Source organism: Chelon labrosus (genome assembly GCF_963514085.1).
Source record: "Chelon labrosus genome assembly, chromosome: 6".
Taxonomy (NCBI): domain Eukaryota; kingdom Metazoa; phylum Chordata; class Actinopteri; order Mugiliformes; family Mugilidae; genus Chelon; species Chelon labrosus.
Window position 1 is genome coordinate 17,703,131 of NC_140342.1, and position 18,410 is coordinate 17,721,540.

Below are 18,410 nucleotides of genomic sequence, written 5' to 3' on the forward strand. Positions count from 1 at the left end.
AATGCTGTCACATTAGAGTGCATTCGTTTTCATTAGTGTACCTAATGAACTGGCAAGTGAGTGTACACAGGTACTACAATTAAAAGCAGATCTGTAGTAGCTGTTTGTCTCAAACTAATAAACAAGATAATGAGAAAATACTTCAAAAACAAACTAAGGTCAAATCAAACGACCACTGAGGCACTCAGGGATTTAAATAAAGAAAAAGTCCAAAATGACATTAGGTGTGGTTTATTTCCATTGATAAAGAGCAAACAAAGAGCAAAGGCTTCTGCTGCCTCTCGCTCACCCTGGTAAAAAAAAACATTACATGACAAGTAAAACAGATGCCTGGGATATATGTATTGCACAGTTATCGCACAGAATCAAATTATAAAATGATAAATAGATTTCATCCTCTCTGGTCCTCCCAGAGGCTCACATCTGTGCAGGTGCTGCTGGTCAACCTCAGACCTCAGAAAAATGTAATCAGGTTTAAGGTGTACACATATCCAACTAGACAGACCTGCTACTGTTACTGTTTTGTGTTTCTGATTAGGGTTGATTTACATTATGTCTCCATTCTGCCTTATTTTTTTCTTAAATAGCTACTGTACAGTAATCTTGTGTAATCCAGGTGCCCGAGAGATAACTGGACAACCAAGTAGTTTCTGAACGTAATAATTTTTCTTTTTCATAGACAAAAATTAAGTTAACAGATTAAGTTAAGACAGCGTCACCTTGACTTTTCAAAAACATCCATTCCACATTATTTATCTCCTAATATAATCGGTTTAGTTTGATTTTCTTAGGTTTCATTTTCAGTGAAACTCCCTCCTGTCCGCCCTCCCAACAGCAGCAACAGCAAACTCAAAACGGACACAGACTGCTGTGTATGGTTCTTAGGATTCACGTCAAGGTAAGTTGGGCTCTATTACATTTTTAAAAGCGATTCCCCCACTTAAATCTCTAGGGCAATGTTTCTCACTAGAGTCAACAATCCTCTCGGTCAGTGCCGTGAAATCTTTGTGATACATCTGGTGTATGTCTTTTTAAAGACAGAGAGGCAATAGTGCGAAGCGGTGGTCCCATTTTCAGAAACACATGGAAACATCTTGTTCAAGGAATGTAGATTCAGATGAGCTCAGTGCCTAAATGGTGATTGATATGTGTTGTTCTCGTGAATAAAGAGATAAAGTCAGCTCCCTCAAATGCACATGAATTTTTGACAATGCAAAAGTCTCCCTCATACTGATAATAGGGACCAATGTCGAATTCTTCTCACGGACAACTTCTCCTTCACAGATATGCAAACAAAACACATTGCTCCAAAATGTCGCGCTATTTTTACTGGTATTTACTATTTGTGATGGAAATATTGAGAGTGATAAATTAAATCTTCTGGCGTGTTTGTTTAGATGGATGCAGTATTCAGTCGGTTGGAGCAGTACAGGCTGGAGTCTTACTACAACCAGTTCTTGCAGCTTGGTGTGAAAGATGAGAGAGATTTCTTGGACGGTGTGACAGATGAAGATCTAAACGACATGGGTGAGACTCCTTAATATGAATCAGTGTGGAAGATGAGCTGAGAATTTAGGTTAATGCAAATACAACTCTACATTTATGAGTGAGAGTCAAGTGAATTTTGAATCTGTAGATATACTCACTTGCCAGTTCATTAGGTACACTAGTATTTAAGTGTTTCCCGTAGTCAACTATGTGTTAATACACTCCGCCATGGTCTCACAATGAATTGGAAATATTTTTGCACCTCTTAAACAAAGTTGTGCTTGCATTGTGTTTTTCCTATTACTCCCAAACGGATCTCTCTTGTGGATCTTGTGTTGTTCACTAATAAAAATCAACGTTTTAAACCTGATGTTATTTTGCAATTTTGCAGTTTTATTCCTGCTCATCTCGGGTCTGTTTGGTCAAAACAGCTGTGCTTTTACATCCTACACCCGACATGAGCTTTTGGACATCGGATTACGTTTCTCGGACACTTTTATCACCGATCTCCCATCTGTCCCTGAGATCGCCAGAACACCGGTGGCTTCGCACTCTACCCGGCTGGGAGGAAGTGCTCGCAGGCGGCGCAGAGATCGTAAACAAAGGCGAGGGAAACGCGGAGGGCTAAAAGCGAAGCTAAGACTAACACCACACCGGCTCCCCTTGCCCAGCATCTTCCTCGCTAATGTTCGGTCTTTGGCTAACAAGATGGACGAGATACGACTACGCCTCACCCACAGTAAGAGACTTTTGGACTGTAATGTCATGATTCTCACCGAAACATGGCTACACGGCGGTGTACCGGACAGTGCTATCGAGCTAGCCGGACGCTACACACACCGGGCGGATAGATCAGCTGACGACTCCGGCAAGACCAGAGGCGGAGGTTTGTGCATTTATGTCAACAAAGCTTGGTGTACGGACTCTGTTACTCTTGGAAGCCACTGCTCAGCTAACCTGGAGTTTCTCATGGTTAAGTGTAGACCTTTCTATCTGCCACGGGAATTCACATCCACCAGCATCACTGCTGCTTATATTCCACCGGATGCTAATGCTAAGCTCGCAATGAACGAACTTTATGCGGCCATTAGTAAACAACAGACTGATCACCCGGAGGCTGCTTTTATTGTTGCGGGTGATTTTAATCACTCAAACTTAAAGACTGTACTCCCCAAATTCCACCAGCATGTTTCCTGCCACACCAGAGGAAACAAGACTTTGGACCATGTTTACACAAACATGGCTGCCGCTTACACCGCGACCCCCCTCCCCCACATCGGACAGTCAGATCACCTTTCTTTGTTCCTCACCCCCAAATATTCACCCCTCATCAACCGTGTCAGGCCATCAGTGAGGACCATCAAGGTGTGGCCAGCAGAGACAGACTCTGTACTCCAGGACAGGTTTCAACACACGGACTGGAGTACTTTTGCTTCTCAAGCCACCTGTGGCTCACACTTGGACATTGACAATTATGCCTCCTCTGTTATGGACTACATCACCACCATCATCGATGACGTCACGACAGAGAAGCAGATCACCACGTACCCCAACCAGAAGCCATGGATGAACAAGGAGGTGCGGCTCCTGCTGAAGGCCCGTAACACTGCCTTCAGATCAGGGGACGCACAGGCCTACAGCACATCCAGGGCTAACCTGAGGAGGGGCATCAAGAAGGCCAAGCACTGCTACAAGCGGAAGATAGAGGGTCACTTTTCCAACTCTGACCCCCGACGCATGTGGCAAGGCATCCAGGCCATCACCGACTACAAGCCCAGCAACCCCACCCCCACAGCCACGGACGTCTCCTTCCTGAACGAGCTAAACTACTTCTACGCTCGCTTTGAGAGGGACAACGGAGACACCGCCACCAAGACAACACTCCCTGCAGACCACCAGCCCCTATCACTCTCCCCCACTGATGTCCACACGGCACTGAGCAGAATCAACGCACGCAAGGCTGCTGGACCAGACGGCATCCCAGGACGTGTGCTCAGAGCATGTGCGGAGCAGCTCACCGGGATCTTCACGGACATTTTCAACCTGTCCCTCGCCCAAGCAGCTGTGCCAACATGTTTTAAAGCGACATCCATCGTGCCAGTGCCAAAACACTCCAAGCCAACGTGCCTCAACGACTACCGCCCTGTAGCACTCACACCCATCATTATGAAGTGCTTTGAGCGACTGGTCCTGGCGCACCTGAAGGACTCCCTCCCTCCCACACTGGACCCACACCAGTTCGCCTACCGCAGCAACAGGAGCATAGATGATGCAGTCTCCACAGCTCTGCACTCTGTGCTCTCACACCTGGACAATAACCACACCTATGCACGATTGCTGTTTGTTGACTTCAGCTCAGCATTCAACACTGTCATCCCCTCCAAGTTAATCACCAAACTTGGAGCCCTGGGCACCAACACCGCCCTCTGCAACTGGATCATGGACTTTCTGACCAACAGACCACAACACGTGAGGTCAGGCCACATCTCCTCCACCACTGTCACACTCAACACCGGTGTGCCACAAGGCTGTGTGCTGAGCCCCTTTCTGTACTCCCTCTTCACCCACGACTGCAGACCTGTGCATGGATCCAACTCCATCATCAAGTTCGCAGACGACACCACTGTGATTGGTCTCATCACCAACAACGACGAGACAGCCTACAGAGTAGAGGTACAGCACCTGGCCACATGGTGCGCCGACAATAACCTGCTCCTTAACACCAGCAAGACCAAGGAGCTCATTGTGGACTTCAGGAAGGAGAGAAGAAGCACGCATGACCCCATTCACATGAACGGAATGGACGTCGAACGTGTCTCCAGCTTCAAGTTCCTGGGGACCCACATCTCGGAGGACCTGTCCTGGACCACCAACACCTCCAGCCTGGTCAAGAAAGCTCACCAGCGCCTCTTCTTCCTGAGGACACTGAAGAAGAACCATCTGTCTTCAGCCATCCTGGTGAACTTCTACCACTGCGTGATTGAGAGCATCCTAACCAACTGTGTCACAGTCTGGTATGGAAGCTGCTCTGCTGCGGAGCGCAAACACCTGCAGCGCGTAGTGAAAACTGCCCAGCGCATCACAGGAACTCCACTCCCTGCCATTGAGGACGTCCAGAAGAGGCGCTGTCTGCGTCGTGCCCGCAGCATTCTGAAGGACTCCTCCCACCCGGCACATGGACTATTTTCCCTCCTGCCCTCAGGCAGGCGTTTCAGAAGCCTCCGGACAAGGACCAGCAGACTGAGGAATAGCTTTTTCCCCAGAGCTGTGATCTTACTGAACTCGAACCCCCGCTGACCCCTGCTGACCCCTACACACCAATTCACACCCCTTAACTCATCATTCAATCACTGACCAAGACTTTTACACCATCACCACTGCACTATTGGACTACTCTGCACATGCTCACTTTATACAATCTGTTTGCACAGTACTATGTAACGAATATTGCACTAGTCTAGTAACTTAGATAGCCACTGCTATTATTTATTTTTGCACTGTAAGTTGCTCACGTCATCTGTTTTTGTATCGCCTAATTTATCATCTGCCATCTCCTCTATTGTAAATTATGTTATGCTAGTTCCTGTTTATAGTCTACTCACAATTAACGAACAAATCCATCTGTATAATATGTTCATAGTACCTCACTCAATCGTTATGTATATCTTGCTCATTAACCTGTATATATGGTCTCATCTGTACATAGGTTCTAATCTGTAAATATTGTCCATATGCTGTACCATACTTATTTACCATAATATTTATGCCACGTGCACTTACTGCCTATTGCACTTCTGGTTAGATGCTAAACTGCATTTCGTTGCTCTGTACATGTACATGTGTAATGACAATAAAGTTGAATCTAATCTAATCTAATCTAATAAGATTATAGATTAAAACCTGGAGGGAACGACAACTTGAGATTATAACAGCCATGAAGCTAGGATTTAGTGCAGGACCGGTGCATTAGGATGCATTCATTTTGACAAGTGTACCTAATGAACTGGCAATGACTTTAATAGGAAGTATAGTTTCCTGGAACATTTAACTTAAAGCTCAGTTTGACTCCTGTTTAAAACTATATATGGGCTGTAAAACCGTGGTTTGCCAACAAATTAACACTAACATTTTGATTGATTGCAATGTCAGATGAGTTGAGCTGTGTTTTAGGACTGGAGTATGTAGTTTGTGGCATAATTGTCTGAGATTGTGAATAAGTCTCTTAACATTTTTGCTTCCTCTTTGTGAACAATGGGCAACACAGCACGCTGTATACAGTACACATAACATATTTTTCCAGTAGACGACTAAAACATATTTAATGAAAGGTGCTGTTCAGACATAGTTAGGCCTAATAATAAACAGCTAAATTGTTGTTTGCAGATGTAAAAACCTCCAAATCTTCCTAAATAACTGCATTCCTCAGACGTTTTCTGCATATAGTATGAGAAATTACTGATTTATCAGTTAAATAAATAATAAAAATAGAGACATTTTGAAGTCCTCTCAAGAAAATCTTTGCGTGTTCATTTTGACAGGTTTAAGTCGCGTGGAAAAGAATCGTTTTTCAGCCATGAAAAAAATGATCCAAACACTCCAAGCTCCAGAGCGCCAAGTTCAAAGTGTGAAGCCTGTGCAAAAATCTCTGAAGCCATACAGTCTACAGTACACGTACCCCAGATGTGGGAAACCAAAGCATATTCAAGGTAAGAGGAACACATCTTTTAAAGGCCATTACTTTGGGACTTAGTTTACCTTAGAGTTTTTACTTTTAAGTGCTTTGGGATGTAAGACAGAAATTGAGACTCCTGCCATACCATTTCCTAAAATGAAATCACCCTTTTTAAATAATACTGTTATACACAAGGTGAAATTTTGATGTTACAGGTTTGAATCCAGCTCAAAACACTGTTGAAGACGTCATGTTAAGGATCTGTCACTTTGAAAATGTTGCCAGCGCCACAGGAGTCTGTCTCTTCACAATCGATGGGATGCCTTTGACAGATGACCCCTTCTTCAACACATGTGAGCAGACACGAACGCCTTTCAGAGGAACGATTGCTAGTTGATGACCACGGTGGAAATCAATTACGTTCATGATCGATCTAAGTAGATACACAAAAACGTAAAAAAATAAATAAATTAAAAAATCCAAACTTTACAGTATTAATCACTGACTGACTGAGGACCAGCACTTAATAGTCTACTGCAACACATAGTTTTCATCACGTTTTATTATAATAAGCTTTAAGGAGACTTTTAATGCGGGAAAAAACAATATATTTTTTCCCGCATTAAAGAAGCCGGTGTGAAATTGATCCCAGAAAGCAATCACTCAACTCAGGTTTTATGTCCTCACGGAGGACCCTGGAGGTCTCATCGAGGGAAACGTATTTTTAGCACAGCACTATCTTCTTGCCATGGGACAGCTCATGCTGCTACACCAACTTTTAAAGTTTAAATTTTGACGGCTATCCCTCTTCTGTTCACTATAATGGTACAAAGCCTAGTGCAGCTTCTCATTTGTCTCAATGTTTTGTTATTCAGGGTCTTTGAAAGACCGACACATTGAAGATGGTGCTGTGATCTACGCCATATTTACACCAAAGGAAAACCTGGAGCATGCTCCTGAAATCCCAAGGCAAGAATTTGATGAAACCTTTGGCACGAATGCCATTCGATGCCACATCATGCTCAAGGTGCGTCTTAGCTGGAACTGGAATGATAACATATTTGTCTAGTAAATTATTTCTTTACCCTTTTAACATTTTTTTATCTATTTAGGGAGACTTTGAGGTGATGGTAGACTTGGAGGATGACACAATTGGAAGTCTGAAACGCAAGCTGTCAAATGCAAGCGGGGTTCCAGCAAACGTCCTTCATCACGAGTAATTCTGATTTAATACACAGAGAGTTGTATTGCATCGTCCAAAGACATGCTCTTTAGGTTAACTGGTGATTCTAAATTGGCCGTAGGTGTGAGTGTGAATGGTTGTCTGTCTCTCTGACAAGCGGTTACAGAAGATGAATGAATGAATGAACCCTCCATCTTTTCTTACCTGCTGCAGTGCTGATGCTTGTTGTGTTTGCAGATTGTGTAGTGGCGTACTCGAACAATGTGGAATCTCTGAAGGCTCAACAGTTGCCTTCGCTTTGTCGTCCTTCCCTGAAGAGAAGCCGTGCGAGGATTTCTTCATTAATGACGTCGCGCCTTCAGTACAACAAACCCTGAAAGGAATCAGTGTGTTCTTGTCTTCACTTTATGTTATTGTAAGCTTTAGTTTTATTTTAAAGTCATCCAACTGGGACCTTTTTGTTTCTCTGTACTACGGATGGTTAGTTTTTTATTTTAACAGTGTTTTTTAATTGTTTATTTGCTTCTAGCGTCGCAATTCAAAAATACCCAAGAACAAACTGATTGCCTACATACGAAAGTTGACTGGATGTAACCCTCTCGCCCAAAGTTTGCATCAGTTGCTCTGCAGGAATGAAATGATGACCAGGAACCAGAAGGTAAATAGTGTATGTGGTGGTGTGATTCTGTTGTTTAGTCTGTTTTCCTACTATATCGACTGTTTGACTATTTAAACATTTTGCTCATTTAAATGATTGTCCTGAAAGTCAAAAGGCTTGGGATCAAAACAGTAGTTGCTGTTACTTAAAACCTTTGCACAGTTCTGTATATTGACCAATAATGTGCAGATAACTGGTTGATGTGTATGTGTACTGTACCTCTAAAGCCAAAAAGTGGTAATAGTAAATGTAATTAGTTGGAAATCAGTGTTCGCTTAACATGTTTCATTTTGCGTTCACCAGTGTTTATTTCTTCACTCAGTATGTCCCACTTTCTTGTAGATTGCAGTTGTCGAGGGCTTGTACGTTCTCTTCAGAGAGCTTTTGCCCGGACAAGGGTCAAAGCGAGGGGACAAAGTCATCCAGGACCAAGACATCTTTGAGAATTCATTGTACTGCTGGGCACATCTCATTTTAAAAACAGAGGTAGAGTAATAATATGCCTCCATATTATTACTCTCGACTCAAGCTGCTCGTGTTCAGTACTTTGTATTGATGTTATTGTCTCTAACACAACTTTACGCATGTATCGCACTTATTTCGACAGAAGCAGACATCAGACGAAGAAGTCTACACTCAGATCAGTCTTGTGTCCGAAGATGGCGACCACTTCTGCGAACCGGTCCGAGTACCTGGAGTACCAGGCGTCTTTGAACGAGCAAACGTTCTTCAGAAAATCGAAGGTAAAAACTTTTTAAGGGTTGGAAAATGACGAGTAAAATAAAAGTATCGACTTAAGTACATCTGCTTTATTTTCATTTATTTCATCTACAAATAAATAAACTTTGATTAGATGTTATTGATTGTTTCCTCCTGGCTCCAAGGCTGCAACATAAAGTGGAAGCAGACATGATAATTACGTAAATTAAAAATTAAATAAAAAAAAAAAAAAGGAAATTTGGCAATGGGTGAGATGTGTAGTGCTCCTGCAGCTGAAGGGTGTTGTCTCCTGAAGCTTTGGCAGCTAGTGTGGCTGGTTAAGATTATTTACCTATTCTCTGTTAGGGAGGAATTTGTGGTGATGCCGATGAAGAAGAAGAAGTACCAGAGTCCTGTATGTCTTATGCTGAAGGAGTTTATTTAGGCTCGATCGAGGAGAACAGAAGATTCGTCATCACAACATAAGTGCATGAGTCCACCTCAGTTCTAAGGGTCAAACAGTAAAGCTCAGATTCTTATACTAGAAAGGTGGGCCGAGGCAGCAAAGGGGAGATATATTAACATCCAATTGGCTATGGTTACATAAACATGAAGATAAGGATTCACACCAGCTAGGAAATGTCATCCAGTGACGGAGGGCGTTATCATCTAACTCTACAGCTGTGTCTGTAGACAGCCAGAGAGTGAGATTGAAGACGCCAAAGAGGGACCATGGCCTTGGCATGTTCCTCAGAGAGAAAATAGGGCAGATAACTGACCCCAGCAGTAATCTAACATTGACTGCGTTTACATGGTCTTTAGTATCCCGAATTTGATCGGGATATTGAAGTATCCCGTTTTCGTGTTTGTCCATGTAAACACCATATCCCGAATTCAGAAATCGGGATATGCCCATTTCCCAATTTCAAGAAACCCGGCTTTGCTACCCGGAGTACTCCGATAGAAGCCGGGATACTGAAGCATGTATACACCTTATCCCGATTTCTGACGGCTGCCCACTGTCTGCGCAGGCGCGAGTGACGCCAAGTGACGCACTACATATACAAACAACATGGCGGCAACGAGAACGTCTCACTTTTGGAGCGACGAAGAGACAGAATTTTCCCTTAAAGTAATGAAAGAACTAAACATAACGACGTGTTTAGATGGCAGAAAACACCGACATGCTGATGTATTAAAATCTGTTGCGGAAAAGCTACGTGACGCTGGTTTTCCACCTCGCTCCGTTGAACAAGTTAGGTCGCGTTGGAAAACATTGAAAAAGACGTAAAACACGCATGCGCAGATAGGATGCAGCGATCGGAAAACGGGATACTGTTATTTATCATGTATACGGGGATATGAATAACTGGGTTTCTCTGTGTTCCATGTAAACACCATATCCCGGATATGCTCAAAGCCGGGATAAGCCTCAAAATCGGGATACTAAAGACCATGTAAACACAGTCATTAACTACACTATGACACAGATGGATTGACTGTTAACTACACAAACTATCTATAGGCAAGTGAAATTATTCTCTAACATTCTCCACCCAAAGACAGCTGCACTGGCACCACATGGCCGCGGCGTTCCAGAGGGATGTAATGGTGACCCTCCGGAGGACAAGCGGTTACAGAAAATAAATGAATGAAATGATTTAATGCTCATATTCAAGCAATAATCTGTACAAATATTGAAATAACACATTCTTAAGACACGTCAGGTAAACTGCTTCGTTATATAATTATATCGTATAGGTCCTCTGCGTTACCTGCCTACCTTGATGGTGTTTTGTAATTGTTTTTATTTCTTGTTTCAGTAGTGCCTGATGCATTGTCTTCACTTCACATCTCTGTTTAGGTGGAGAGAAAATACCAAACTGCACCGAAGAGCGTTTGCTGGAAAGCTCATTACAGAGAGCCACCGACATCGAGAAAATCCTGCTCAGCTTGCCTCGATTCATCAGATCGTACCCTCTCTGGATTCATAATGGCCCGACTTCTGCTCAGAAGTATGTATCATCAAATTATTTCTTTTAATGAAAATCAAGCATTCTGATTTGTTGTTTCTCTTTCGTTTTGAATTATCGTCTTCACTGCTGTTGTCAGCTGTCTAATGTTAATACTGTTTGCACTGGCTATGGTAGGGGTGGTATGCTTGTGTATCATCGTGCAGTAAATAATGACCTCTGATCTTTTGTATATTTCCCAACACTTGACATCCTATTTAACATGAACATGTCCAATAACTACAGTCTACTCCTAACAAACAACCAGAATAGGATTTTCAATGACCTTCCTTGAGTGAGGGTAGGAGGGAGCGGGAGATCGACAGGCATCTGCAGTGATGCGGATGCTTAACCGGTTGGTCGTGGTGAAGAGAGAGCTAAGCCGAAAGGCGAAGCTCTCAATTTACCGGTCGATCTACGTTCAGGTCCTCCTATGGTCATGAACTTTGGGTAATGGCCGAAAGAACAAGATCGCGAATACAAGCGGCCGAAATGAGTTTCCTTTGTAGGGTGGCCGGGCTCAGCCTTAGAGATAGGGTAAGGAGCTAGGACATACGGGAGGAGCTCAGAGTAGAACCGATGCTCCTCCACGTCAAGAGTAGTCAGTTGATATGGCTAGGGCATCTGGTAAGGATGCCTCCCGGACACCTCCCGGGAGAGGTGTTTCGGGCATGTCCCACCGGAAGGAGACCTCGGGGCCGACCCAGGACGCGATGGAGGGATTGTATCTCTCGTCTGGCCTGGGAACGCCTGGGGGTTCCTCCGGAGGAGCTTGCTGAAGTGTCTGGGCAGAGGGCTGTCTGGGCTTCCCTGCTGAAGCTGCTGCCCCCGCGACCCAGACCCGGATAAGCGGAAGAAGACGAGAGACGAGACGAGATGACCTTCCTTGTTTTGACACATTCAGCATTCACAAGATATTATTTAATCGTACATATATTTGTCCATAGAATACCAGAACTGCAGAGGCTGCCGCTGTTTGTGGTTAAATCCAATATCCGCGTGATGCGGGGAAAGTATTGTGGTTTTCTTAAGACCACGTTTTCACTAATCTGTACAATTTAAATGACAGTTTTCAGGTCAATGGTGATTGGACTTTTGGGAGTATGGTGGAAGGATTGAAAGCTTTCCCTCTTCTCAATGTGACCCCACCGTTACATCTGAAGGACCTGGGATTTAACCGCAGTTGCCTGGTCCTGCTCAGTAAAGGTACTTACATCAGATCACATTTTGAAGATTCACAGCAGATATATATTTTTTAATTATTGTGTGTTTTTTTTTCCTTCTTTGTCAGACAACCTTGGCATTTATCTGAATAAACAAAAAGGCGAGGCAGATATGATCTCTGTGCTGGACTGTCTGGAGGGAAAAGTGAAAAGTCTGGATGTGAATGTGTTGGCAGCCACGTGAGTACCTGAACCAAACCAAAATGGTGCAGCTGAAGAATAGCTAAATGAAAGAGAGGCTGATTTTGGCACATATATTGCTGAATGTCTGATAGTATTTTTCCCTTTATGCCTGTATCAAACAGAAAGTCTCTATACAGATTTCTGTCTGAGGTTTATGGCTCAGCTTGTTTTTGTGATACCTGGTGCACAGATATCTGTGCAAGTCAACCCTTGTTCATTTAGATCTGTAAAGTAAATCAACTGGTCTGAGATCATTATATCATTATTATGAAATGTTTTGTGTTTAACATTAAATCCAGGACTGGGGACCACAGAGATGACCAACGGTTTGTCACAACCAGGACGCCAGACGAGGCGATAATGGTAACAGAAATGTTTCCTATTTCTAACATTTCTACTGAATTAGCAGCAGGACGAACAGCACTGTACATTTTGTGCTATTATTCGTCAGGTGTTGATAGATACAAGCTCCTCCATGGAAGAAGACTGCTACGGGAGCGCAGCGATAAAGAAAATCAACGCTGTGAAAGAGCTCTTTGACAACTTTGCCACCAGGTGCATGGCTTACGATTTCCACCACGTCATTGGCCTCGTGAAGTTTGACTCCATGGTGAAAACCCTGCACACGTTCACTGAAAATCTGGAGAAGTTCAAGGTAAATGTGCAAGTTTACGACACGTTTTAGTGTTTTAGTGAGTCTTTTAGTGTTTAGAAACATATTTAATTGTATTAAGGTTTACGTACTTGGTAATTATGAGCAGCTTATAGGCAGCTTAATACACTATAATGGAGTGTATAAGTGTGTATTAATGTACTATTTTTATCAACTACAGCTGCATATATAAAGCCTTTTCTGTCTGTGTAGCCTCTAGCTGTCTGGTCTGCAGATACACTAGTGAAAACTAAACAAAATGGGGTTACCAAAATAATAAACACAAGACGATTCAGTATTTCTACAAGCCACAGAATAAGAAATAAGACAGTTACACAACTGTTCAATACCTTAACTTTCATGAAGCTAAGATTTAATACACGACTATTATGTTAAAATGCAATTTATTTTCACTAGTGTACCTAATGAACCGTCTAGTCGAGTGAGTAAATAAACCTGCCTGCTTACAGCTGTATTTCATGCGCTGCCTATAAGTATTAAATGGTTGGAGATTAATGTTTCACTTTTCTAGGTGCATTTGCGAAACATTGAGGCGAGTGGTTGTACTCAGCTTTACGACGCACTGCGACGTGGAGCGATTGAGCTTCAAACCGTCAAGACGAGGTTCCCAAACTGTAGACTCCGCATCCTGTGTCTCACCGATGGAAATGATTCAGGGTAAAGTTCCTGCTCTGTGTTGACAGATTAAGTTCTGTCACTGCGTATAATCAGTTCTCCAGTGTTTGACCAACCCAACGTCAGTTCTATGTGTCAACAACAGACTGTTGTAATATTTCACCTGATTTTGTAATGAGACCATTTTCATTTTACAAATAGATCCTCAATTGAGCCAGTCGCTGTTACAGCCAAACTGCTCAAATCAGACATCGTTGTGGACTCGATCCTTCTTGGAAATGTGGAGAACAACATGCTGCATGGAATCAGTAATGCAACAGGTAAAACTTTACTCTGAGTTTAGTGTAATTAAAATGACTGCATGCCCATGGTTCTTTAAATTCTGTGCAAGTGCAACGGTATTATTTGTAACATTGGCCAAAATTTGAAATCATACAATCAGCCACAACATTAAAACCACTGACAAGAGAAGTAAATAACACTGATCATCTTGTGACAATTCAGTGTTCTGCTGGGAAACTTTTGGACCTGGCATTCATTCGTGTGGATGTTACTTAGACATGTAGCACCCACCTAGACCAGACCAGGGACCCCCACCCCATAGCAATGACACTCCTTGATGGCAGCAGCCATCCCCAGCAGGATGCAGCCTGACTCAGGCACACAAAGATGGTTTAGGAACAACAAAAAAAAATGTTAATATAAAACAGCACAAGGTGTTGACCTGGCCTCCAAATTCACTAGATCCCAAACTGATCAAGTGTCTGTGGGATGCACTGGAACAAGCCTGATCCACAGAGGCCCCTACACAATATTTGGCAGGCGGTCATAATGTTATGCCTTATCGGTGTATATCATAATATTAAAGCATCTTGTAAGTTCTATCATCGACTTGTGTGTTGATATTTATTACAGCTGACAGACATGCTTTTCTTCTCTGCTTGCAGGCGGCTGCTGTTTCAAACCCCAGACGACCAAAGACGGTCTGAGGCTCTTTGAGATCGAGACAGTTCTGTCTTTGGAGCAAAGGAAACCCAAGAAAAAACTAGACCCGTCTTCCATCAGTGAAGTGAGTTACAGTTTCCTTGGATGGAGCACATTTTAGACTTCTGTTTCACTTCATGTGTTCATAATTCTTTTTCATGTTGTAGTCCGTGTTAACAGGCATCTTTGCTGATCATGGATATGATGACTATCCAGAGACGTCTTTGCCAAGTCAAATGAACAGCAAAGTGACCGTGACAGAGAGGTGAGTGACAAAGACAGTGTCAATTAAAATACTATTTTCAAAGTTAATACTGTCTAAATGAGCCGAGTACTTTATGATAGGAGTGTTTGCTAAGCAGAACAAGTCTCCCTTGACCCATTACAGCAGTAATATGACATTTAATAAAATGTCAGATGAATGTAAAATGCCTGTTCTACAGAGCTGAAGATGACATATTTAGATTTAAGTTGTTTTACTGAATCTGACATGTCAGAACCTTTAAAGCCTAAATCTTGTCAAAACAGTGCCCTGAAAAAGAGGATTCGTGAGTCAAAGGACAGACGTTTCATGGAGAAGGACAAACGTGTCCTGGAGGAGCTCAAGAGTCTGCATTGTGACCCACATCCCTTCTTCAGAGTCTTTCCATCCGAGTCAGACTTCAGTAAGTGATGTGGCCTCTCTTGACCTGTGTCTGTATTTTTTGTGTACCGTATTTTCCGCACTATAAGGCGCACTTAAAAGCCTTTAATTTTCTCAAAAAACGACAGTGCGCCTTATAATCCGGAGCGCTTTATATATGAATTCATTCTGGTTGTGCTTACTGACCTCGAAAAGATTTTGTGTCGTACACGGCGCTCACGGCGCTCAAAGCCGCACCGCTTGCAGCATTACGGCTACTGTAGTCAGGAGAATCACGGAGCAATGCTCAGCAATGCAGGACGAAGGCAGAAGCATCAAACGAGGTGAAAATCATTATAAATCGGGTCATGTCGAGAGCTGTAGTTACACGAAGGGAGTTTTGGTCGGTTCTGTACGCGCCAGCATGCGGGACTTGTAGTTCGTTTAATTACGTATTTTCCATAGCGTTTTACTGAACTATCTGGCGACAAACTGTGACATTCTTGACATGTAAAATCATTTTTTATTCTGAAAAACAACATATGTATAATCCAAGGCACAATTCGATCGGGACCAGAAAATAATTATTATCTCTCCATAGACTGCCGTTCATATTTTTTCAAAAGATAGGTCCCATAACCCGGAAGTAGAGGGGGCGGGACTTCGGCTCTCTTAATGCGCCTTATAGTCCGGTGCGCCTTATATATGAAAAAAGATCGAAAATAGACCATTCATTGACAGAGCGCCTTATAATCCAGTGCGCCCTATAGTGCGGAAAATACGGTATATGTTTTGTATGATCTGTGCCATCTGTTGTAGATCCACACTATATGTCTTTTCTCTGAGATGCTGGTATATGGCTGCTAAAACTCTAGAAAAATTAAAGCACAACATAATCTTTTCAGCGTTCTGGAGGATTCTCATGCAGGGCCCTCCCGACACACCGTATGCAAAAGGAGTGTTTGAGCTGTACTGCCAGTTTGGTGCAGAATACCCAGTGAAGCCTCCACTTGTTCGCTTTGTCACACATGTATCCTTCCAACGTCTAAGTGTTTGTATTATAAAGGTTACCATAAATATTCCTTCATTAAAACTAAATACAGTCATAAAAAGGAAATGAAAGTTATTACAGCGTGTACTGTACACGTTTTGGTAGCTAGTATTTCTTAACAGGACTGACAGGTGTACCACTGCAACGTCAACAACGTGGGTCGCATCTGCCACAACATATTTTCCCACAGCTACAACGCCCACATCACCATGAGAGAAATCTTAGATGCTGTGTACGGACTGCTCATCATCCCCGAGCCTAACGATCCACTGGACAGGTAAACACTAAATGTTCTTAGTGATGGAAATGGGTCGACGTGTTGTGACGTTCCCAGATTCAGGAACAGATCAGTTTCTTTGGTATATTTCTTCTCCAACGAAGGCCTAATGAATCCCACAGTCATATACAGCAGTTTTTATTTTATTCTTCATGACCAGTGCTCTTATATCCTGTCTTTTAGTATTCAGTTTTAAACACAAGTCTATGAATATAGTGCCAATTGGTTCAAGGATTGGTTCACTCCTTGATGGCAGCAGCCATCCCCAGCAGGACACACACAAAAACAACTAAAAAACATGAAGAACAGCACAAGGTGTTGACCTGGCCTCCAAATTCACTAGATCCCAAACTGATCAAGTATCAGTGGGATGATCCACAGAGGCCCCTCCCCTCAACCCATAGGACCCAAAGACCCACACTAATAACATCCTGTTCCCAGACACCACAGGACACCCTCAGAAGACCCATGTCCATTCTCTGATGAGTCACAACTGTTTTGGAGGCACAAGGGAGACCTACAATATTAGGAGGTGGTCATAATGTTATGCCTGATCAGTGTAAGTTCTGCGCCTGTGTGAAAGGAAATAACTCTTCATACCAGCAGGTGGCAGTAGTCTGTCTTTGTCATTCAAAAGGGGAAACCAGAAGAGCTGCCACAGACTGTTGAACAGAGCTGGCTTCAGTTGGTCTGCATTTTATTCGCTCTAGAAGATCATGTTGAAAAAAGTTTTTTTTAAGCCGACGGTGTGGGATACACCAGCAAAACTAGGACCACAAACAGCATCTGACACTAGCAAATGACCAGCCATAGACTTGACTTCTCTCAGGTGGCGTCTGTGACATTGTAAGGACATATCTTGAATATTTCACTTCTTTCTGAAGCATTTTGGCCGAAGAGTTCCTGACGAACCGTGAGATTTATGAACGGGAAGCCAAGAAACACACAGAAGAAAATGCTGGAAAGTCACTGGATGAGATGGAGAGGGTGAATGAACAAGTGTATTTACAAAATCTGGATGAATTATGTTTTTGTATTATATATATATTTTTTTACGTAATCACGTGTGAATTTTCTATAGAAACTGGTTGAACTTGAGGAGCAGTTTATACCCCAGCATCTGATCTGTCCTCTCACAAAGAAGATGTTTGTTGATCCGGTGAAAACGGTGTATGGCACCGTGTACGAACGCAAGGCTATTGAGGAGCACCTCAAACAGTGAGTTGACACTAAAGTTTTGTGTCTTACCTAACTCATAATCTGTTTATCAACAGCCTGCGTGTAAAGGAAACATTTTACTTTTATTTTCACGAGTACGTACAGTTTGGTAAACCACGCTCTCTCTTCCAGACACCACCATGAGCCGATGGCTGGCCCAGGACATGAGCTGGAAATGAGTGACCTAATAGCCGACCGGGACATGAAGAAAATGGTGATGGATCATCGATCTCGCCAAATTCAGTGAATCTCTTGACAAGGCCTTGTTGGATACACACTTACTAGAGTTGTACGAGACAAATGCATGTTAGTTTGAATTGTGTTTGGTTAGAGACTGAGACTTCATGTGTACTCACAATACAAAAGTTATTAGAAAATCTTCAGTGACTTCAGAGGTATAGTGATAAAAAAAAATGTAAGATGTGTGCTTGGTGTTTAGGTAAATATACATTTTTCTATATATATATTTTACAATTTCACTACCGACCAGTTCTTAATAAATGTTAACTGTGTTTTTCTTGCTTGTAATAAACAGAATAAGCAAAGACTTAAGTTCTTTTAGTTACGTGTCTTTTTAAGAGTGGCTCAACAACCAATCATCGCCACCCATTCTGCATTGCGTCACATATCGGTAACCGGAAGTGAACTAGCGTTACTTTCAAATTAAATATCCCTACATTTGAGAAACACAACGACTGAATGCTGTCGTCTTGATGCTGTCTTTACAACCGGCACTACTCCTTAAAATTGCGAAACTGTATGATATGAATTGTGTACGCGTTTCTTCCTGCTTGAACTCCGGAAGCACTTGCACGACTGCGCTTTTATTTTGAAGGTTACCGCCGGAAGTAT

General features: G+C 42.8%; 1 protein-coding gene across 1 annotated transcript; it reads left to right on the top strand.

Moving 5' to 3' along the window:
• Positions 1-1,497: 1,497 nt before the first annotated feature.
• Positions 1,498-18,409, top strand: LOC311489904 (uncharacterized protein). The gene is made up of 21 exons (XM_084547216.1): positions 1,498-1,527; positions 6,027-6,194; positions 6,376-6,513; positions 7,036-8,001; positions 8,344-8,487; positions 8,609-8,744; positions 10,565-10,715; positions 11,782-11,918; positions 12,004-12,115; positions 12,418-12,481; positions 12,570-12,773; positions 13,303-13,448; positions 13,608-13,726; positions 14,354-14,475; positions 14,558-14,655; positions 14,919-15,055; positions 15,918-16,042; positions 16,195-16,340; positions 17,225-17,327; positions 17,422-17,558; positions 17,691-18,409. Exons 4-21 carry the CDS (start codon positions 7,981-7,983, stop codon positions 17,803-17,805), a joined length of 2,217 nt encoding a protein of 738 aa, XP_084403342.1. The 5' UTR covers positions 1,498-1,527; positions 6,027-6,194; positions 6,376-6,513; positions 7,036-7,980; the 3' UTR covers positions 17,806-18,409.
• Position 18,410: the final 1 nt, after the last annotated feature.